Below are 22,269 nucleotides of genomic sequence, written 5' to 3'. Positions count from 1 at the left end.
CCCGACGTCGATAATGTCGGAGAAGTGCCGTCCATCAATTAGAACATGGCCGATTTGCGATGCTGAATGCTGTAGTGATCTCCAGGTGTATCGGTATGGAAGACTGTGCTAGAAGTAGTGGCTACGAATGGCAATATTTTTAGAGGCGGCGAAATCAATTAGTCGTAAGCCGTTTTCTTAGTCGGTCTTAACTCCTCCTACTGGCCAACCTGAGCGTTCAAATCTCCTATGATGATTTAAAAAAAGACACCGACACGTAAATGCTTCCAGTGGACGATTAGCCCTTTGAAGGAAGCACCACACTAGACAACGGACTAGCATGCAACACCCAATGGCTCAGTCTGAATACATTCATGACGAAAAGTGTTCCGGACTGAAACGGGAACCGCACGGGACGAAGCCCACCAACGTCGTGGCTTGGGCAGCTGTCGTACTCGCGTTGGAGCTGCGCGTTAAAAGCGTCTTTATCATCATCAGTGCTTCCAGAGTGAGGGCTGTGCACGTTTGTTATGCTGAAGTTGAAGAACCGGCTTTTGAGCCTCAACTTGTACATTCTCTCGCAGATCGGCCAACACCCGATCACGTACCTCTGCACATCATCCATCACTATAAAAGCTGTTCCCAGCTGTTCGCAGCTCTGGTTGATAGTTCGCACCATGCCGAATCCGCGGTCCTTCAGCACGTCGGCGAGTATGCGTGTGCTCCCGATGAAGTTGAGAGATTTACAGTTCCATGTACCAACGGTTCGATCGCTAGTCCGTTTAAGTCGCTGTCGTTCAATCGCTAGTCAGTCTTCGCCGATTGTCCCGGTTCGTATTCTCGCGTTGATTATTCATTGCACCAACCCCCTAGATTTCCGGGGAACCGGAAGCCCATAGTGCACAGTTTGGCTTAGAGTCCTTCTCTGGCATTCGGACGATGATCAGCTGCCCCTGACATGGGGAACAGGCGCTGTTGTGAGCCGCTCCTAACATGGACTACAGACGCTCCAGACAACCCCCTCTTTCCTGTCAGCTTATGACCAGAGTTCCCACCGGGGTTGATTACCCGATCTTCTCTAAGGTTGTTCGTACCCCGCCCAGTACCGCGAGGAGGTAGGGATAGCAGTTGCCCGGAAATAATTAAATAAGCTAGTCGTTAGAGTACAGTTGAAATTTTAAAAGTTAAAGTTTAGAGAGAAGCTGAAAGCAGAAGAGTTGTGTGATGTTTGGCAGTTACCATAATATCTATTACCGTGGTTTGAAACTATTTTTCATTCCACCAGGACCCCGCCGTATTAGTATAGGAACCACCGAATTTCTATAACTGCCTACGCTGTCCAGAGCCCTATTCCGGGTACTTTTCGGCATTGTTGTTAGCCGAAGACCGATGCATCACCACATCGGTAGCCTAGGACGCGTAGGAGGGTCCCAGAAGTCTGCAGTCGAAGTCGCCCAAGCCAACCCGAAGAGAGCGTGGCCAGACGTTGCCGAAGCATTCGTGAGCGGTAGGAAAAATCCGGTAACCGTTACCAGGTCGAAAGGAAGGAGTGGACAGGTGGTAGCTGGAAGAAGAAGAATAGAATAGAATAGAAGAATATTCTATTTTCCGCATTTAGAGCCTTCAATGACACTAACGATTTAGGCTGTGAACCGTTTCACCAATTCGTAACTATTAGTTAAAATTTGACATTTCGATAGTTATTTTCCCCTCAAATGATTAAATTGAACTTTGCGGTCGACCCATTTGAGCTTTGACAGTCGAGTAGTTATTTCAGAACAAAGTTGACAGATGGTTAGTTATTCTCAAATTCACGGGAGCAGAAAATAACTTTCGAACTGTCAAGTTTAACCATGCTCTAGAGCAGGGTTATTTCTAACCGGAGGGGAAATAACTATCGAGCTGTCAAATTTTAACTAAAAGTTAAACGAATCGGTGAAACGGTTCACACCCTTAGAAAATTCACTTGATGAGATTCACTTTTTTGAACTACTGTACTGGGCAGAGCCACGTGATTTTCTCGAAATTCAAGCCTACTACTATGGGGCTCTGCATAAAAATCTATCTCTCTCTTTCACCCCTTCACAAAATTGTAAACAACAAGGCCAGTAAACGTCAAAATCCCATGCAAAATTAAAACAGTGCAGTGCCCCATTACCATTCCCAGCACTGCTTAGGAGCCTTCCTTAGCCGAGTGGTTGAAGTTCGCGGCTGCAAAGCAAAGCCATGTTAAAGGTGTCTGGGTTCGATTCCCGGTCGGTCCAGGATCTTTTCGTAATGAATTTCGTAATTTCCTTAACTTCCCTGGGTATAGAGTATAATCAGGTCCGTCTCACTCGGGCTCAGATTGGGTACCACTTCTAGTACTGCATTTGGTCCCTCGGTAGTGTAAAAGGTACCCAAGTTTGACAGATTGCAGTACACTTTTCACGGCATTCTAGATTACCTTATGAGCCATAAAATTTTTGGCAACTGCAAGGGACATGGAGGTCTTTAATTTGTCTTTGGTATAATCGTACCACACGATATACGAATGCAAAAATGACAACTTTGGCAAAGAAAGCTCTCAGGAATAACTGTGGAAGTGCTCATAAGAACACTAAGCTGATAAGCAGGCTCTGTCCCAGTGAGAGTGAGGACGTTAATGCCAAGAAGAAGAAGGAGAAGAAGAAGAAGTGGTAGTGAGGAGAAGTAGCCCAAATAAAATTGTGAGAAAGTTGGAAATAAAGTAGGAGTTTTGAATCGTGAAGTGGTGTGGGTTTTCCTAAATTTCGATTGCGAAAATGCCCTGTCCGCTGCAAATTAAGGTGAGCGTGCCGACCTTAAGGCAGTTGAGTCGGGACGTCTCTCAGACGCTCCCGATTGGCTGACCGAAATTTACAAAGGCCATTGGGCAAGCGATTGTTAGCAAATCGGTAAGTGCCTTATATGAGTGCTTTGGCAATCAGTGATCTGCCTTCGGGCTAGACGAAGGCGGTGCAATATTCATAAATGCAAAGTTCCCAGAAAGGAAATCAAGCCATGTCGAGTCCGTGGAATGACGTCTAGAGAATGGTAATGGCTAAGATGTAATAATTTTCGCATGATTAAACCCGAGACGCTCGCTAGGACGAGACCTTGCAGGCCTAGCCACGAGGAGTTCCCAAACTCTTCTTTCAGGTTCGGCTCTTAGCACTGATCAGAAGTTCAGCAACTAGCACTTTTTTTTTAATATAATTTTATTCACTTATGGAGTTCTGTTTAATCCTTCGATCTTGATGCCTGCTCCTGCGGGGGCGGCGTCGAGGGCAGGATCAAATATGTCGCGCGTCGGTCGAGTAGTGAAATGAAAATGCGCCGTGGATCGTTGGTAGTGTTTGATCTATTGATCGCGTCACTAGCTCTTGTGTGGGTGAATGATAAACACTTGTTCGACGTACAACGCGATTATAGAATTAAATCGTGAATCCGATTAGACGCGATTCTACCATGGATCGCATCACCAATCAATGGTGACTCCCAGATCTTATTACCTTATCCCACTAACCCAATATCCTTTTCATGACAACTGTGGAGATGCAGAGGTATACTCGGTCTCTAGTAACAACGGTTGTCTAACTAATATTCCTTCCCTTCCCCGATGACCGTAAGGACGTGGCCGGCACCGTTATTGACTTTTAAATTCTGAGCTCTCGATAACAATACTTGTCAAAAATGTTTACAATACTTTCGATGCGGAAAAGTTATATTTTGGTAATTTAAAAAAGTATTGTATTTTCCCATATAAAAGAAACGAAGAATTTTGTATGGAGACAGTAACTATGTTGAAAAAAATGGTTTAAACCAAATTTAATCGAGCAATTTCAACCAAATTTCATCTAAAATGAAAATTTGAGTCCTTTTATGCATGCTTGGTGGATAAGATCACAAAAAAGTTTGATAAATTATACCTTAAATTTTATGTAAACATCAATAAAATCAGTGTCTTATGCAACTTTGGCGACCTGTAGCTAAAAATTGTGACGTGCTGGAACATTTCTGAGAATGGCATCAGATTTAGCAACCCCAAATCTACTAGAGACACATAATTTGATTCTTGAGACATGCAAACATTTCATTTTTGTTACGCTGTGTTATGTGAACTTGAGTAAAAATTATTGTAAATGTCAAGGTCTTAGTAAAACTGGCAATTTTTAAACAAAACCTTGAAAATCCCCCAAAACCAGGCCTGCGTACTAAGGTTGCCCCTCCCGAAGTCTAGGAAACTAGCACTGGCCCGTCTCTAGACTGAGGTGGTGGTAAATAGCCGCAAGTCCAAGCAACGGGTGCTTATCTCGGTAGGTGATTGCACCATTGATTCCAATCGATCCCTTAGGCATGTTGGGGTCGACGACAAGCTCATCTTCGCTAGCCACGTTGAATATGCCTGTAAAAGGGCATCTACGGCTATAGCGGCACTGTAGAGGATGATGTCTAACAGCTCTGCTGAAATTTCCAGCAAACACAAGCTCTCGGCAGGCGTGGCACCATCCATACTGAGGTACAGAGGACCAATCTGGTCAAATTCGCTTAGAACGAGCAGAAACCTAAAACGGTTGGGGAGCACGTAAAGAATAGACCTATTCATATTTTAAAGAATGTCGGGAAATCAACCAGTCAACCAATATGTAGATTTTTCATTTTAAAATGAACTTCTGGTCAGAATTTCAATCAATTTGGAGAAAAATTAGGTGTGCTTCAAATCAATTATGTATTTTTAGGATAATTTCAAGCTATAAAAAATCATAACTACCGAACGGAACACCAAAAATTATTGGAAATACCTCTACACAGTAGTTGATTCAATTCTACGAACTTTTGTCGAACATGATTTTAAGATTGGAGCAAGTTTTAACATAGTTTGGTTGAGGTTTGTGCTTCGAGGTTCTTGAAAATCACTATTTTTAGGAAGTGTTCTCTCTAAAAAACAATCCCGTTGAAAGTTACAAGTTATCTTACAAAAATAAATTGTAAAAAATAGTAACTTTGGAAGCACATATGTGAATCCGCTGTGGGGGAGCAAAGAGCACCATCGTGAGCTTTGTGGAATGTAAAAAATGAACACGTTAGCACTGCTTTTCTCAGTCGATGATGATGATTGTTTTCAAATCGTTCTGAATCGTCAATGAAATACGATCAAAACAATCATCAATCGGAAAGAAAAAGCAATGCTAACTTGTTCAATTCATTCATTCGTCGGTACATGTGTCATGCGTGATTTAACTATCATCAGGTTGCGATGCAGTGCTCGATCTTTGGGCATTTTTTGTAATTTATTGCCTTAGGTAAAATGTAAGCTGTTAATGGTTAATGAATTCATAGCTTTACAATGTTCTATTCCCGTTGACTATGGTCTGAAAAAATAATGTCAATGTGTGTTTTTTGTATCATATATATTCAAAAAACTGTGATTTCCGGGTACTGCGGAAAACAAATCTCGATCAAACAATGTTAAAACTCAATTTGATCTTATTAGCGTGTTGGACAAACTTTAACAGAATAGAATTAGCTTTCAAGTAGTGGTAATAGCAAGTGGTTTTGATTTTCCAAATGCTAGTTATGATTTTTCAAACCTTGATATAGACTTAAAACACATTTTCAACTTGAAGCATATTGAAATCTTTATCAAATGAGCTGAAAATTTGACCACACATTGTTCTTAGCATGATAATTCGGAATACTGCTTGACCGGTAGATTTCCATACATTTTTTCAAATATGAACAGGTCTACTGCATAGGTTCTGTTACCTGCTAGCTCCCCGAGACTAGGGAAGGGTGACAATTACAGGGTCGTTTACCTTAGATCTCAACACTATACACCCACAGAAGGTACTCACCTACGGCGGGAGCTACACACATGCACGTGTGTTGCGCGACACGTGCCCACCGATGTTGCAAGGTGGAAAAACTGACAAACAGTGCCGTACCTAGGAGGGGCTCAAAAGCTACTCGAAGAGAGGAATTCACATTCGATACACAGTAGGCGAGGCCTGGCGACTCCTTTATGAGTCCGAACAAACGAAGCAAAGTTAAGAGTGGTGGAGAAGACAAATGGATAGCCGAATCTTAAATAAAGTGTGCTACCTACAAAGCAATTCAATTTACATGCCTGTTTATTCGCCAATTATGGCATTTTAGAGTGACGTCACAACGTATTAATGGGGTACTTGCGGTTCATGCTCATTTTCAATCCATGGTGGTAGCAGCTGGGGGTTGATGATGATGACGGGCGAATTCTGTTGCTGAGGGGAGAGGCGAGGCTTGCGATGATGGTTGATGGCTTGATTGGTCAATCACCGACGAGACGAGTCCTTGTCGGTCGTAGGTAAAGGAGGGGCCCAGGGCCCACCTAAATCCCTTCGGCGGATTATCCTCCCGTGATGGGGCAACTGGACAATGGTGCTGATAAGGTCGGCCGACTGATAAGGCCAGCAGTCAACGTGGCGGATTTGACGAGGAGCATTGACGAGGTGGTTGGACCGGGCGTGACGTGGCAATATGGTCGATGGTGATGGTTTGACCAGGAATACCGGCCGAACAATGGAACAATAGGCCGACAGGGCCACGCTTCGACGAATTTCCCAATTCTGTCCCAAACTGGCGTGTCGAGGAGTTTTCTGGTGCGCTTGTCCGTGGAAATCACCGATGCTCGATCCTATTGAGTAGAAGAACGGCCCTTGCTCCGCCAAGAGAGGGTAGAAAAAAGAAAAAGGCCCACGAGATGGACCTACCCCATGGTTACTAACGTGTGACGTCACTAAATTTTCACGTTACAAGTACAATCATTTTCTTGTAGTCTTTAAATTACCTTTTCCTTGTCAATCTAACACTTGACCTTCCTTCTTGACGCGACGTTACAATAGTTACAACGGATAGCTATAATTACAATAGGAACAATAGGTTTTTTTGTCTATTCACACAATTGCTTTCTTCTTTTGAGCACCACCAACCTTTTATAATTATTGTTTGCACTATTGACCATTGCACGAATTTTTAGATTCTAATGAAATTGTTTATTTGCCAGATACAATTTGCACACTCACGAATAACAGTAGGCGTGTCTTGAGGCGTGTGCTTTAAAAGCTATGACGTTTCAAAACTGTTCAAAGCAGTGCGATGAATTTTATCAAAACATGTTCATTTTCGCGCACGTTTACATTTTGGTATGATTTTTTATAAAGGTATTGAGATCAAATTCAACCACAATGTGACCGCACCATCCCTTTGTATGGCCCTAGCCTCCTGCCCAGCAAATTCCTACTTCAGGCGGTACTGACCGAGGCACGAGCAATCTCAGGGATAATCGGATAACCAAGCCGGTAGAAACTTGATCGTATGCTGACAGAAGAGGGGTAGGTCGTAATAACTAGTCACTGAAGTATTTCTCCGGCGGCTTACGATGTTTCAGGCTATGTATAGATCGTATTCCGTAATTTTTTGATGATAACTAAAATAAAATAAGTTGTGAGAGTAAGAAATCACTGTTGATCACTAAAAACACATCGAATTTCAAACGAAACACTTACCAAGGATTGTTAGCACAAATAATAAACAAATCAGATCCGAAAAGCGTTGGTATCGAAGCAACTGTTAAACTGTTATGCAGGTGTATGTGTGAGGTGTGCAAATATTCACTGTGCAAAATTATTTTGCACAGTAGTCTAACAAGGTGCAAAATGCTCAATACAATCTACTACACTAACTATGCATGCGATTTTGAGCTTAACTACGCATGCTATTCTGAAAAGATTCAACTAATATTAGAAATCTACACCACTAAATGTAAGAAAAACTCACTATCAAACTTAATAATTATTTTCCGGCGCGCACTACAATTCCGATTAGTGTTTCGGACAGAATAATCTCCTCGAGATGAAAGCTGAGGTATTTAATTATCTAATTGGTACGACCGAGCACGAAAATTGCCGAAGTACCTATAATGCTCTTCCAATTTGGCAACCCTTCCACCCTACTCCATCTGTGGGCAAATGATGAACGTACGGCGAGCTTTTATGTTTTACTCGCGCTCAAACCGCAGCAAATGGGTTACTTCTCTGATGCGTATTGGTGTTGGGATCTAACTGGTACTCACCCTTTATGCCGACAAGTGGGTACCACTTGACTGCATAAGGTGAGTGACGAGCACAGTGGGGTTAATGGGAAGGAAAACTGTCTTGCGGGGAAGCTGCAAGTAGCAATTGGAACCAACGGTTACAGTTCGGGCACTCAGAATCTCCTGCGTGCCTCAATTGTGCTGGTGTGGAGGAAACAACGCAGCATGTTGTGTTAAATTGCCCCCGTTTCATTGTTGTGACAGATCGCACGCTCGCTACATGCGGAGGGGACACGTTCCCCGACAATATAATACTGAGAATGTAGTAAGGTGGTTCCAAGCAGATAAAGCTCTAATGCTAAGGGTAATGTTAGTGCTCTCTGTACACCACTAGAGCATTTCAGCACATAACATATGTAGAACTTGGAGGTGAAAGCGAGTTCAAAACTTGTACCCCCTTTCAGCTGCCGGCAAGTGGTATATCTAGTATAAAAGACACCGAACTGTCATTGCCATTGGTAAACAAAAACCATATGATTCGAGCAGTAGACCAGTTGCAGCAAATATTGCAGACATTAAGGTGATTATAGAACGAAGCCACACCTCAAATTTTCAAGAGCACAAGACTTGAGAACCAAACAGCGCTCCCGTTGAAAAATTATTCCATTGGTTACCACCAGCAAGCAAGTAATTTGATTGATTTTCAACGCGAACTGTTGTTAGATTCTCCAGTTTTGTGCATTTGAAAATTCAAAGTTTGGCTTCGTTTTATAATCACCTTAAGATCAGGGGACTTCGACAACGTTGGGAATTAATGTCCGAAAACTAAACACATTTTTATATTTTCATAAAATGTAAATGTTTTCTGTCATCTTTTTTAATATTCATGTTCCATAACCACAGAATGTGATATTTTCGAAAATAGTTATATATAGGTATTCTTTTCAACGTGGATCTGTCGTGTCAAATGGCAGGGTGAATTAACGTGTAAAACTTGTAATTCTGTTAAGGTTTGACTTTGGTTCGATAGCAAAGGCTTTTACATACAATTTCAACGTGTTTTACGATTGCGATATCAATCACTAGTAGAACTAGTTTGCCTAACATGACAAGGACTAACATTTGCTACCCACGCGTGACATGTTTGTCAACATGTTATTTTTTGAGAAACCGTGCGCCCGTAATGGGTGCCTGGTTTTAGAGAACCAAGAAATTGCTAACAAAATCTGCAGCAAACTTTTCGAAAAATTGTAAATTAACGTGTTTTACATTTGAATTCGGATTGCCGATAGCGACTGGTTTTACACCATCGATTGATGTGTTTTACAATTAGTGAAAATTCACGTGTGAAACACATTGATCGAGCTTGTAGAATGTTTTCAGTGTGTAATTCTTTTGACATTTCGATGTCCTTATACCAGCATGCAGATATTAAAGTGGGTACCACTTTTTGATCTCGAGTTCCACTTATGCTATGTGATTTCAGTGAGTATTGTTCATGAACAGTGCATGGGCTGGTTTTAGTGGGTCGTCGTTGGTGCGACACCCCCATACTTCCTGAGTTACCTTCTCAGGGGTCTGTTTGCAGATTTCCCTTTTGTAGAAAAAAAGGATTAAATTTTAATATTGTCTTTAGATCTTTCATCTCTTTAATCAATAAACCCAGCACTTTGCTCCTTCTCGGGTACCGATCACTTTCCATGGAGTAAGTTAAACGTTGCTGAAAGCCTTCTTTTACTGAATCGAATCGGTACCGGAAGCGTTATTTTGATTCTCGGAATCACTAAGTCACGCAGGTCTTTGTAGCCTCTTCAACGTGTTCCTTTTCTTTGCCGTTGATGGCGATTTTTGCGGTGCCGATGGTTGATCTATCTCTAGGTCAGTCTCCGATACCTCCTTCTCAGTTATTTTCGCTTTCTTTAACACGCTTTTCATTCCTTAATGGCTAAACAAAGTGCTCCATGGTGATTCATGACCAGATATTCGATATACTTGTTCGGCTATCAGCTTCTTATGTACTTCTATCTTTGTTTTGCTCGGTGCTTTTATGCTGCTAGAATACAGCATTGCCCGCTAACTTTTTGACGTTGGATAACGTCTTACGGCAACATACTGGGGCAGGGATGAGAAAAGTACTGGAGCAAACATTTACCGCCTCTACATTTACATCTTTCTACACGACCATCAAAATCCAAAGCAAACCATGACGGTTCAAAACAAAAAAATGTCACGGCTCTTCAAAAATGTAATCTTCTTCTTCCTAACGTTTTTCAACCCCGAATGCGAAATGACTCGAGCACAGTGGTGACACGATTTTTGCGGTTTTCGGGGTTTTGCATTTTTGCTCGGTAAAGGCAGTATGAAATTGAACTTGTTTATATGTATCGTAACGGAATGATTGTGGTCTTTCTGTTAGAGCTAATAGATATCAATTAGTTGAAAACACAAGCAAAATATTAGCGATTGAATGATTTAACACTTTTTTCAATCATTCAGCTTGGAATGGCTGCCCGAAAATGGTCATAGTGGAGAGACAAAAACAGTCAAGCAGTGTGTGAACCGTTGGCAGCGCAACGCCTGATGGTATTGATGCTGCTGCTGCTTTGTGTTTTGGTGGAATGGCAGAATCGATGAACTGTGGTGAATTGTGGTCACAGTTCCCAAGACTGTACTGGGGTACAATTTCGAAAAACGAAAAATCGCTCGCGTCACGAAAAGTGGTTAGATTTTGACTGTTAATAACTTACTAACGCTTGCATAGATTTTCGAGAGTCTTGCACCAATCGATTGGAAATCTTTCTACGAATCTACACCAATAAAGAAAACTATTGATTTTTATGACTAAACTATTGACAGATTGGTAAATATCGAGGCATGTCTTATTTTTCATAGAAAAGCACATTTTTCTTGCTGTTATAAGGTTTTGACGTTTTGAAATTTATATGTACCGTAATTTCGAGTGAAATTGGTCATTTTTCATGGTTTTTCTTGTCTGTATTCAACAATGTTAAAAATGCTAAAGGCAGAATCCATTTATTACGTAACGCAAAAATTGGAAATTTTTAACGCCCCCCCCCTCCGCAACGCTTTTTGTATGAAAAATTTCAAATTTTTGTATGAGCCGTAACGCTTGAGCCTACTCCCCCCCTCCCCCTAGAGCGTTATGTAATTTGTGGAAGCCGCCAAACAACTGAATGCAGTACGACGGTCAGCCTCTTTGGCCAAAATTTTCTAACAAATGTGTTTTAGTGCTAAAAATCATCCTTTAAATAAAAAAATCGGAGAATCCTATTTCGGGGTGAAATTGATCACTTGTCAATGCGATTACTGTTTTTTTTTTTGTAACGACTCTATATAATGAATATAAGCTCCCTAAATCCGAATATGCTTGCTAAATTCTTAATAATGCAATATTTAAAAAAACAATGAATAGTTAATATCAAGAATTGCGAGGAAAACGCCTAAATGTAGGCAATTTCCTAAGGAAATCCCTGATATCTAACAGTAATTTAATTTTTTCAACGGTATGAGCTAATTGGTACGAGTTTAGAAGATGAAATCGGGCTCGGGAAGACTGCAAAAATGCTACCGCCGCCCGATCCGAGCGACGGGAACCTAGGTAAAACTTAGTTTGCCATTTATCTCCGTTGAAAACTAATCAAGCAAAATTATAATTGATAAATAAATAAATTGAATAATCAATTAATAGTAATAGATTAAATGTCTCTGATGGTAACTCTTTTACGTCGAATGCATTTTTGTGACCCTGAAAAGGGCCGTTTTGTTTGAAATTGTTTTGCAATTAGATTTAAGCGCGTTCTCCACGGATACTACGAGTCAGCTGGATGTCCTTCGGCATGATGCTGATACGCTTGGCGTGGATCGTGAACAGGTTGGTATCTTCAAACAAACCGATCAGTTAACCCACTCGTTTTTTGCAGGACCATGACGGCCGAGCTCTTCCCCGGATACAACGACGAAGCAGAAGAAGTTCTTCATGGTGCGGAACTTCTTCGAGTATCAAAAGGAGATCATGCCAATCATCGTGACTGACAACTTTAACATCGATTTGAGCAAAGAGGAGAACATGGAGCTCACGTACTTCATGGAGAAATAACCTCAACCTCAAACTGGCTTCGGAACCCACTAAAGCAATCAATCTTAGTGGATCGCGTGGACCTAACGTTCGACCGGAATACTTGTTCGGGAAGCAAGAGTTACCGCTCATGCTTCTTCTTTCATCGACCGATTTTATCGGTGTTGAATGTCACATATTATGACCATAATAGGTCAGAATTGACATACAACAAATAGTATGAAAATTGATTGGATTTATCAGTAGAAATCTTTCATAAGTTCGTGACGGTCTCAAGGCAGGAAATAGAAGAAGCTAACGTTATCCAACGTCAACTTGGCGGTTGTATCTCGGAAACAACCTCTTACTTTTTTGCATTAACCATGGTCATAGCCAACACAGCTATTCTCACTTTACCAAAGCTTTAGGCTCTTAACAACTACCGAAACTTCCACTCGGCTGTAAAACCACGAATCATATATAAAAAGTATTTAGGCTTTTGTTTGGAGTTCCGGTCACAACATTCTTGAAGTTGTTCCGGACATGATACTGTAGATAATCGTCATATCCTAGTTGTGTTATCCAGTATAGTTACACAACCGATATCATTCTTCTATTCACAGTTCTTCCTACGTCTGAACTATCTGGAGATGCATCGAACCTATGGCTGCAGTATGAATCCTCAGCGAGCGCGTCCCTTGTGCGACTTCTGCGGCCGAAAGTTCTGCCAACCGCAGAAGCTGAAAGTTCACATCAAACGCATGCACAGCGACATGGCCGAAGTGTTGCGAGATTTCCAGTGCAAGCTATGCTCAAAACTACTAGGTTCCCGTGCAGCCCTTCAGCGTCACTCCAAGGAGGTGCACAGCCGCAACTCTGCTGTGGTCAGTTGCCCACGGTGTCAGAAACTGTTCCAGAACAGAAGCAACCTGAAGATCCACATGTTGACGCACTCCGGAGTGAGGCCTTTCAAGTAATTATTTGTGATGTTAGTCTAAAGTTGATAGATGTACTAAAATGGTGATTGATTTGCAGGTGTGCTGAGAACGAGTGTGCGGCAGCGTTTACAACGAAGCAGTGTCTCCAGTTCCACTACAAGAAGGTGCATGGATACACACAGGAGCAGATGCCGAAGATCGAGCGCAGTGTCGCGTACACATTTGATGCTTATTCGGGTGGTATGAATGATGGATTGGTTGGTAAGTAGCCTATCCTCCACCGACGTAAAAGAATTCCATGATATCTGTTGACTTAGATCTTCTTACAGATGGCCTTCAGCGCAGACAGCGTAGGAAGCTGGAACCAGGCGAAGAAGGAAGCAGCGAGAAGCGAAAACGGGTACCGAAGGATCTTCCTGGCAGCATTCTCAAAACGAAGAACATCTTGGAGTCGTTTAGTGAAATTTGCAAAAACGACAGCAACTTGTCGTTGTTGTCGACAAAAATATCCTCGATTCTAAGTGGAAATCTCAAGGACTTTGGGAAGGTTCCTACGGGATTGCCCGGGATGGATGGCGATGGGGTTCGAAAGGAAGAATTGGATGACGACCTGGATTCGAATGATTGTGCCGAGCGTGACGAACGTTTGGAGGCGATCCAACGGCATCTGAATCAGCCTTTGTCGGATGAGAAACATGAAGAGTTCAGTCAACTGCACTCGCGTCTATCGAACATATCAGCCCAGAACGAACAGAATGCAATGCACTACAAACTGCCCAGCTGTGAGGACGAGAAACCAATGACGGACGGAGATGGTTTCGGGGATTTGAACTCACTAACGTCAAGTAATCAAAAGTATAAAGAATTTATGAACGGCGGTAATCCGGGATTGGTAATAAGTAAGGGTAGCAAAAAGTGGATAAGTGATAACGGTCATATGCAAGATGATAACAATTCGGAGAATATGCTGGCGGCAGCTGCCAATAGAGATTTCTTAACGAAACTGATTATGAATGGAGGAAATGTAGGGCATAACACATCGCATACTCAGGTGGCAGATGATGACGAAGATGACGATGATAACTCAACTATTTTGGATGTTGTTGACTCGAACAACCAAAATCAACAGAACCCTAATGTACAAAATCAGCAACAGTCTCAGCAACAACAACAGCAGCAGCAACAACAATCTCAGTATACGTCAAGCTTTGCTGGTTTGAATAACTCCTTACCGGATTTGCCAGCATTCCAAAACCACACTTTCCCAACGCATTTCAATCATCAATCGTTACTGGGAAGTTTCTATAATAACAACGGTGGAGTAACGGGCCGTAACGCTATCAATACGATACCTACATCGGCTAGCATGCTGGTAGAAGCAGCTTTAAACTCGGTGAGTAACATCATCAACGAAGCTGAAATGAACAATAGTAGCAACGAAAACCAAAATCTTCACATGGACATCGATGGAAACAATACAGCATCCGCTGAGAACAACTTGCAAGCGAATTCCTTCAGTACGGAAGAAATGAATTCTTCGGTAGATGAAATGAAAATGATGAAGCCGCACGGTTTCCCATTGCCGATGAACTCAATGTCTCAGTTTTCGACGCAGTCTCCAGACGATGCTAGTATCATACAGGAGCGCAACGAACTAGAGGTGCGGCCTAAGTCGCGGGACAAGTTAACGAACTATGGCGATGGAGAGATGCTTGGTTACGATGATCAACCTCACCAGCAACAGCAATCGCAGTCAGCACTACATAAGCATACTCCAAGCGTAGACTCAGTGCGTAGTGCATTGTCTCCTGATCAAAATGACTTCAACTATTCCAACTCAAATGGAGCTCAAAGGCAGCAGCAACAAGCTCAGCAAACTGCTACAAACTCGCCAGCACGATCAGTTTCACGACAAATCTATGGAGAACATGACCTTATCTCACCCGCTTCCACTCCATCACTACCGAGATACGATTTCGGTGCGGATAACAATAGTTACGCTCGTCGACAGGAAAAGACCATCAGCTCATTGGCATTGGAGAACTTTGAAGCAAATCTGAAGAACCAGCACCATATGCAACACTTATCTAGTGACGAGGATAGCAGTATTGTGATTGCTGAGAACTTGTCCGTCAGCGCGAGTAGCAACGAACCGAAACTGAAGATCACAAATCCAACTTCCGGTGGAGACTTTATTACGCCGAATGCCGGCAGCGGAAGTAATAAATATGAATCGGTTCGGAACAGTTTAGGGTCGGATTTGTCAACGGATCTCAGACTGAAATACAACTCTGAAGCCAATGTGGATCTTCCCGATTTTCGTTCCAGTAACGCTATGAATGAAACTTCGGACTTCCAAGGATTAGATATGACTTCTCGAACCGGTCTTTCTTCGAGTTACTCACATAGCAATTTCCAGGTACCCTCAAGTGGTGGAAATCTGAATTTCAACCGGTATCACCACCACATCTACGACATTCTCAACGAACGAGAGCAGCATCAGCAACAACAGCAGCAACAGCAACAGCACCAACAACAGCAACAGGAATTCCAACTGCAACAACAACAGCAGCAGCAACAAATGCAGCATATGCTCCAAGACCATATCGGTCAAGACGCTGAGTCGGAACAACCAGCTTCTGTTGATCTAAGTCGTACATCCAATTACCTAGTCCCATCTCCTCCTTCTCCTGCCATTCCTTACTCTCATCCCCATCCTGATATGATACGAATGGTTTCACTGGATCTCAGTGCGAATAGTGGAGGCAACATGATCGTAGGCAACACCCCTCATCATGTCCGTCATCCATCGTTTTTGTCTTCTCAAATACAGCATTCTAACCGCGACTCACTTCCCGATCATCATCGGCTGTTGGCTAGTGAACAGCTGGCCGCAACAAACCATCGCCTGTTAGTCGATCCGGCTGCGCACTTGATCTTCGAACAGAACAATCGTCTTCTCGCGGAAACTCCAGGACCTGCGCCTCCTCCTCCAAGGCACGTGGTCTCTCCTCAACGAGGTTTTGGAGCCTACCATCATCACCATCACCACCAAGTCGGATCGTCTAACTATCATCATCATTCGGTCAAACAGAATCTCACATCTCCTCCCTTGAATCAACACGCTTCAGCGGCAGCGAATTACCATCCCTTCCCAACCTACTACTAAGCCTAGAGAGTCACAAGAAATTCACCCTCAAGACAAACCAGCAGAACGTGCCGGTCAAACTAACGAATATTATCTGAGAAAAGTACCCACCAAAACCTGTAATGATATTTGTAAAATGATAACCGAGAACGAGTTTCGGTATACGAAAAACCACATTGTTGAATGTCTCTATCGATTATGAATATTTGTAAGAATATCAAAATATGTTCTGCAGCGCATGGGGCTTATCAATATTAATTTTGGCGGGCGAGCTGCTAGAGCTATATTTTACTTGTTTTAACTGTGCAATCAATTGTGTTTTTGTAATTGTAACAATCAATAACAGTTCTACTTTAATTCGTTATTGTATCTATCTTTAACGCATAAAAATCAATCAAAACTCTTACAAAGTCGATTTCGCGCAAACTATTTTTCCGTAACTATCGCATAACAAAACATTATAAATGTTTTTCGTCATACTTTTGTTTTCTCTCTAGCACGAATTGAGAAGCAGGATGCTTTCCAACAGCTGGAAAAAATCTTATCGTAGTTTGTAATATTTATTATGAATAAATTAGACAGAATAAAAAATACTATCTTACCAAGATATACCAAACCATACACATACAAACGAATCGAGAGCATTGTGCCAAAATAACAAAGAAATTCATATGACAGTACGCAAAGAGTGTTCTTTTGTTTGTTTCTAGTCAACCAAAATCATCAGTCTTGTCAGTCAGTCATTTTATTAGTAGTTGTAAAATCGATATTTATAAAATAGATTGTAACAAAAAAGGAAGCCATCGTATGTATCTGTGTAATGAAAACCACAATATACAATGAATAGTGTTCTATGTGACAATGGCACAAACCACAAACAGCAAAACAGACAAATTATACCCAAAATACTTATTAATACAAAATGACGTCACAAAATCGAAAATTAAAATCATAAACTCCTTATAAACTGTTTCAACGAGGCACTTGCTAGCTCACATTCTGACCAATAGTGACGAAGCATTAACCATTAACAAATGAATAGTAAACGTCTAATGGTTTACGTTGAGTCAGCAGTACTCAGAAATCGTCGTCTAGAGCGACGATGAGGACGAATGTCGATAGAACACAACAAGGACTTTACGCAACTTACCAACCTAGAGAGAAGATAACCCAATATTATCTCTGAAGCAAACATAGATTCAAGATGCAAATTATGACACAACCACATCTGGCATATGTATGATACGAGGAAATTAATAAAGAAAAGTGGATAAAACATAAAAAGTGAGTTTCTTTTTTCATATAAATCTCATGAAAATCTCGAAAAAAAATTCTGAGCCTCAGAACTTGTGGACTTTTTTTTCCTCTGTGAATCTCCGGTATAATGATTGAAATCATTGTTTTCGAAAAGTTAAAAAAATTACTCATGAACAAAACTCAATTTTTGAAAAAAAAAAAATATTAACTCATCAATATATTAAAGATAAAAACCGTAAAACGGGGTAACTTTGATAGTTTTATTTTTCGAAGAAAACTTGAATATTTATTCATGCTGTTTCAAAGAAAAATTTATATTTTATATTTTACTGGTATCCTAACTATGTTATGGATGTCAGGACCTTCCGAGGCTCTAATATAGACTCGGATCATTATCTCGTTGTAGTTGAAATTCGGCCGCGGTTATCCAGCGTCACGAGTTCCACAACAAACAGAACGCTGTGCTTCAATATACAATGCTTGTCGACTGATGGGGTAGCTGCGCAGTACCGTCAGCCACTAGACGATTGATTGTCGCATAATTGTGTAGTTGTAGTTTGTAGGCAATGTGTAGTTTACTGTTTGTAGGCAAATAAATGTATTTGAATTCAAAAAAAACCATCACAGGAAGATATATGGAGATCTTATCTTCTCTAAAGCTTAAAGATCTTAGCTTCTTTAATATGTTTTAAGCCAATAATATGTTCAACAATAACGAGCTACACACTTGCTTAGGGGTCGTCCATAAATGACGTAGCATTTTTTCACTGAATTTTTACACTCCCACCCCCCCTCGTAGCATTTAGTCACAAATGCTGATACCCCCCTTGGATAATACGTAGTATAACAAGACACCCCCCCAAATTTTTTTTTTTTTTTTTACTCAGCTATTGGACTAAAACGAAGCATTAAAATCCAGAAATCCAAAACAAAGTTTGATATTATATAATATAAATTACTGATTGAAACGTTAGGATAATCCAACAAATGATACTTCTATATACCGTAGCGCCCAAAATCATTTGAAATACATTTTTAACAAACTTATTTCCTGTTCAAGTTACATAATTTTGGGGACCAGTTTATACAGGTTAAAATTAATTTTTATTACTTTTGCAGTTGTTAAAACATAACACAAGTTTACAGCTAAAAATGTTGTGAAGAGGTAAAAATCTTGTTTGAAATGATAAACCTAACAGAAATGAGCAAGGGTTCGAAATATGTTATAATGTATTAAACAGAAATTTTGTTATTTGAAAGGATTTTTTTTAATTATTCGTTTTAAAGTAGCCAATTTCAGTGTATATGATCAACGAAGTATCTTAAATTTAAATAGATCCTCGTCATTATTTTCTAAATTCAAGTCGTTTCAATAAACAGTAGCCAGAATGATAAAAAAATAACAATGGATTACCTGCTTTGCTCTTGTTCACAGTTAATTAGCAGAAGTTTTCTCATTTTATTTTGTATGGGGAAAGGCATCTAACTTCAAAAATCTTGTGAATGAAAGCTTTAATCGAAACAAAATTTGGTAGGCGTGATAGCCATCATCATCGCGCACAACCGGTACCAAATATTTTTTTCGAAAATAGTTCCCAATTTTGAGAAATAATTCGTTAGATGCACTGCGCCATACAAATATTTTTCGGGGTACCATAATCCGGGGTAACATTGATCAGCGGGGTAACATTGATCGGAATGACTCATCTTGTTAAACGTTCATATAAAGATTTTTTGATGAAACATTTTCGAACCATGAATGGTGCCTCTCTTTCGTATATTCATAAGCTAATGATAATTAAGGTTTTTGCCAAAATTGCGTTTAGTTCATGCGCAAATTTGTCAACTTTTTGAAACAATGATTTCTATCATTTTCACTGACACTACCGAAAATTCATGATCACATGAGTTCTGCAGCCGATGTGATCAAGGAAAATGCGGTTCTTACTAAAAATGGCATCGCCGAAAACGATTCCGTTGTCAAATCTTTCATAAGTTTATTCAATTAGGCAACATTAACTAATTACTATTACGAATGTAGAATTTCCTGAGGAAATTGCCTACTTTTAGGCGTATTCCGCGGTTCAAGGTGTTTTTAATTTTGAAATAACTCAAAAAGTAAATGACTTGTAAGAGTTTGGTCTTCATATTCGGCTTCAGAGGCCCTGATTTTAGTAAGTAACGACATTTCCAATATTAGCGAACGTTGTTTACTTGGGTGATCAATGTTACCCCATATCAGCTGAATCAAAAAATCACTTAAAACATTTATTTAAACATGTTTAAATCTTTCGAAAAACAAAATAAAGTACATAGTTAGGAGCGGTGGGTGCCAGTACTTATTTTAAAAATATGAAACTTGTAACATTTGTATTGTGAAATGAAAAATTTAAGAAAAACTAAAAAAAATGATCAATGTTACCCCGGATTACGGTACCTTTTAGCGATTTTTCGTACATAGACACTAGCGCATGTGCGTTACGGTGTGGCGAGTAGCGAATCAGGGCATACATGTAACCCATTTTAATATATGGTTTGTTCAAGAATCAGCCATTTTTATACAATCAGCTTTCAATATTAGTATTTCAACTAAACTTCATCATCGTTCTGACACAACTCATAATGAAATAATAAAAATACTCTTTCGCTGAATTATGGAGTGATTTAGAAAACTGAATGATTGGACAATTTCGATAACACTCGAATTTGGTGTCCTTAATATTATCCAGGCTGTTCCATCAAGAGCAAAACAAATCTTTAAGTGAAGATCTCCTGCAATATTGGTGGAAATCTCCTGCAATATTGAACGCACTGAATGAATATCTTGTTTTACAAAAAATAACGTTAATATTTGCTTTAATGAGGATTTTTTTTTTTTTTTTTGAAGAAGAAGAATTAATGATCCAACAGAAAATATGAATAGAACTAATGAGCGGTTCCACGCTGAAAGAGTAAAGTTTGAAATACAGTCCACATTTCTTTCCGTGTAAGTTTCTCTTTTGCATTACCTGAAAAATAAACAAACTTTGTATCTTTGTTCAGTTATGAAATAAACGCTGTACCGATTAAACGCGTTCGTGTTTTGTCTTTTCGTAAAACCGAAGAAATCGCTGTCTAGACCACGCAAAAGTTAATTCCCGGAACATTTTTTGGTCCTATCGGACCGGATGTGGACAGCTCGCGATTTCCCGGTGATTTAACCCGGATTCGTTACCGATCGGGAGTGAATTTAGTGGATTTGCACCGCGTGCAAAATGGCGTAGCCAATGATTGCAGTATACCGAGGTGGTGTGCGTGCAAAGATGCGATCACAAATGCTCGATGCTTTGTGAATCGATTTTTGGTAGTGATGAAGTGATTGGATCTGCTTGAAATGCGGAAAGCTTGAATTGTTTAGTGAAAATCCATGATTTGGGTTTTAATTACGAAAATCAGCATCAGTGTGTGATTTATGCGCAGACAGTGCTCTGCCACCGATGAAAAAAGCTCCAAGCTATAAGAAAGAAGAATTATGTAATGTTTGATTGTGGGCTTGCCAGAGCGAGTCGGCAAATGCAAAAGCTTGAAAGCTTTCAGGAGTGTGTTTGTGTAAGATTGCTACGCCATATCTGAGCGTCAGCAAACGCGAAGGTTTGAGCTTTCCGAATGGGAACAGTGTTGGATTGCTGCATCTCGACGATCAGCAAAAGCGAAAACTTGATAGTTTTCCAGAAGAATTGTGGTTGTGTTAGTAATGCTGCACGCAGCTAACGTCTGAAAAGACTTGTGAAAGATTCATTCGTATAAGCTCAAAGCTTTCCGAACGAGAAGTGTGGTTATGTGTGATTCATGTTTGCCGCGACTGTGAATCGGCAATTGCAAAAGCTAAAGAGCCACTGAAGAACAAAGTGAGGTTATGAATTTGTTTCGGTGAAGCGCGATGCTTACCGAATGAAAGGAAATGTGTTTTGGTGGTTGTCAATACAACAACCGAAGAAAACTTGTCAACATTGGGTTGACAACTATAGTGAAGTGAAAATCGAAATGTAACCACATAACCGAAAAATGACCGGAAAAAAAGAAGAATTCAAAATTGAAGAGTGCTACTCAAAATGAAAATGAAAGTGATACACCAAAAGTGAAAAAGAGTCAAATCTCGAAGAAGAGTCTTCAGTTCGATCTCTCGAAAAACAAAAGTGACGAAAATAGAACGCCGGACACTGTTAATCAGTTGTCAGAACAATTTCCATCGGTCGCTCCTGCTTCGACAATGAATCAGCAGGTTGTTTCTGTTACTGTTGACGCTGCAGTTCACAAGGAACAGGATCCAACGCTCAGTGTTGCTTACCAAAAGCAACTTGACCGCGACAAGAAAGAGAAAGCAGGAATGGATCGTGCTTTGGAAAATTTGATGGATCGTCAGGATCTGATTATCGAAAAGCTGTTTCGGATTCAACAATCGATCAAAACGGAGGCAGCAAACAACATTCATTACCTGAACCTTCAGTTGCAAACGATTCAACGAGCTTATGATGAATTTGACGTAATGCACACGGATCTTCTGGCACTACTCCCAAGGGACAAACGAGGTGAGTCAACCCAGAAATATCTCAACTTTGAAGTCTTGCACGGTCAGCTGTACGTTGAAGTGCAGACAATGATTGCCAATAAATTGAAAGCTGATACGAACGTAGCGTTGCCGCTAAATGCCAATGCATCTTCTCTTCAAACCAGACCTCAGGTGATAAACAATGTTCCACACCTGCAGGTACCACTCCCAACGTTCGATGGGAAGTTGGAGAACTGATACGCTTTCAAAAGC

At 40.6% G+C, this 22,269-nt stretch overlaps 1 protein-coding gene across 4 annotated transcripts in view; it reads left to right on the top strand.

Moving 5' to 3' along the window:
• LOC5576462 overlaps positions 1-17,495 on the top strand; it is a 40,631-nt gene extending 23,136 nt beyond the window's left edge. Inside the window, exons 4-6 of one of the 4 annotated variants that reach the window (XM_021844628.1) lie at positions 12,749-13,098; positions 13,161-13,303; positions 13,393-17,495. In XM_021844628.1, the coding sequence (XP_021700320.1) occupies positions 12,749-13,098; positions 13,161-13,303; positions 13,393-16,232 (3,333 nt within the window). In that variant the 3' untranslated portion in view covers positions 16,233-17,495. Of the gene's footprint in view, positions 1-12,748; positions 13,099-13,160; positions 13,325-13,380 lie in introns of all 4 variants that reach the window. The other 3 variants (XM_021844620.1, XM_021844610.1, XM_021844599.1) reach the window with 3 other exon arrangements.
• The last annotated feature ends 4,774 nt before the right edge of the window (positions 17,496-22,269 follow it).

This window comes from Aedes aegypti, chromosome 1 (assembly GCF_002204515.2).
Source record: "Aedes aegypti strain LVP_AGWG chromosome 1, AaegL5.0 Primary Assembly, whole genome shotgun sequence".
Classification (NCBI taxonomy): domain Eukaryota; kingdom Metazoa; phylum Arthropoda; class Insecta; order Diptera; family Culicidae; genus Aedes; species Aedes aegypti.
This window is presented reverse-complemented; position numbering and strand designations above follow the sequence as displayed.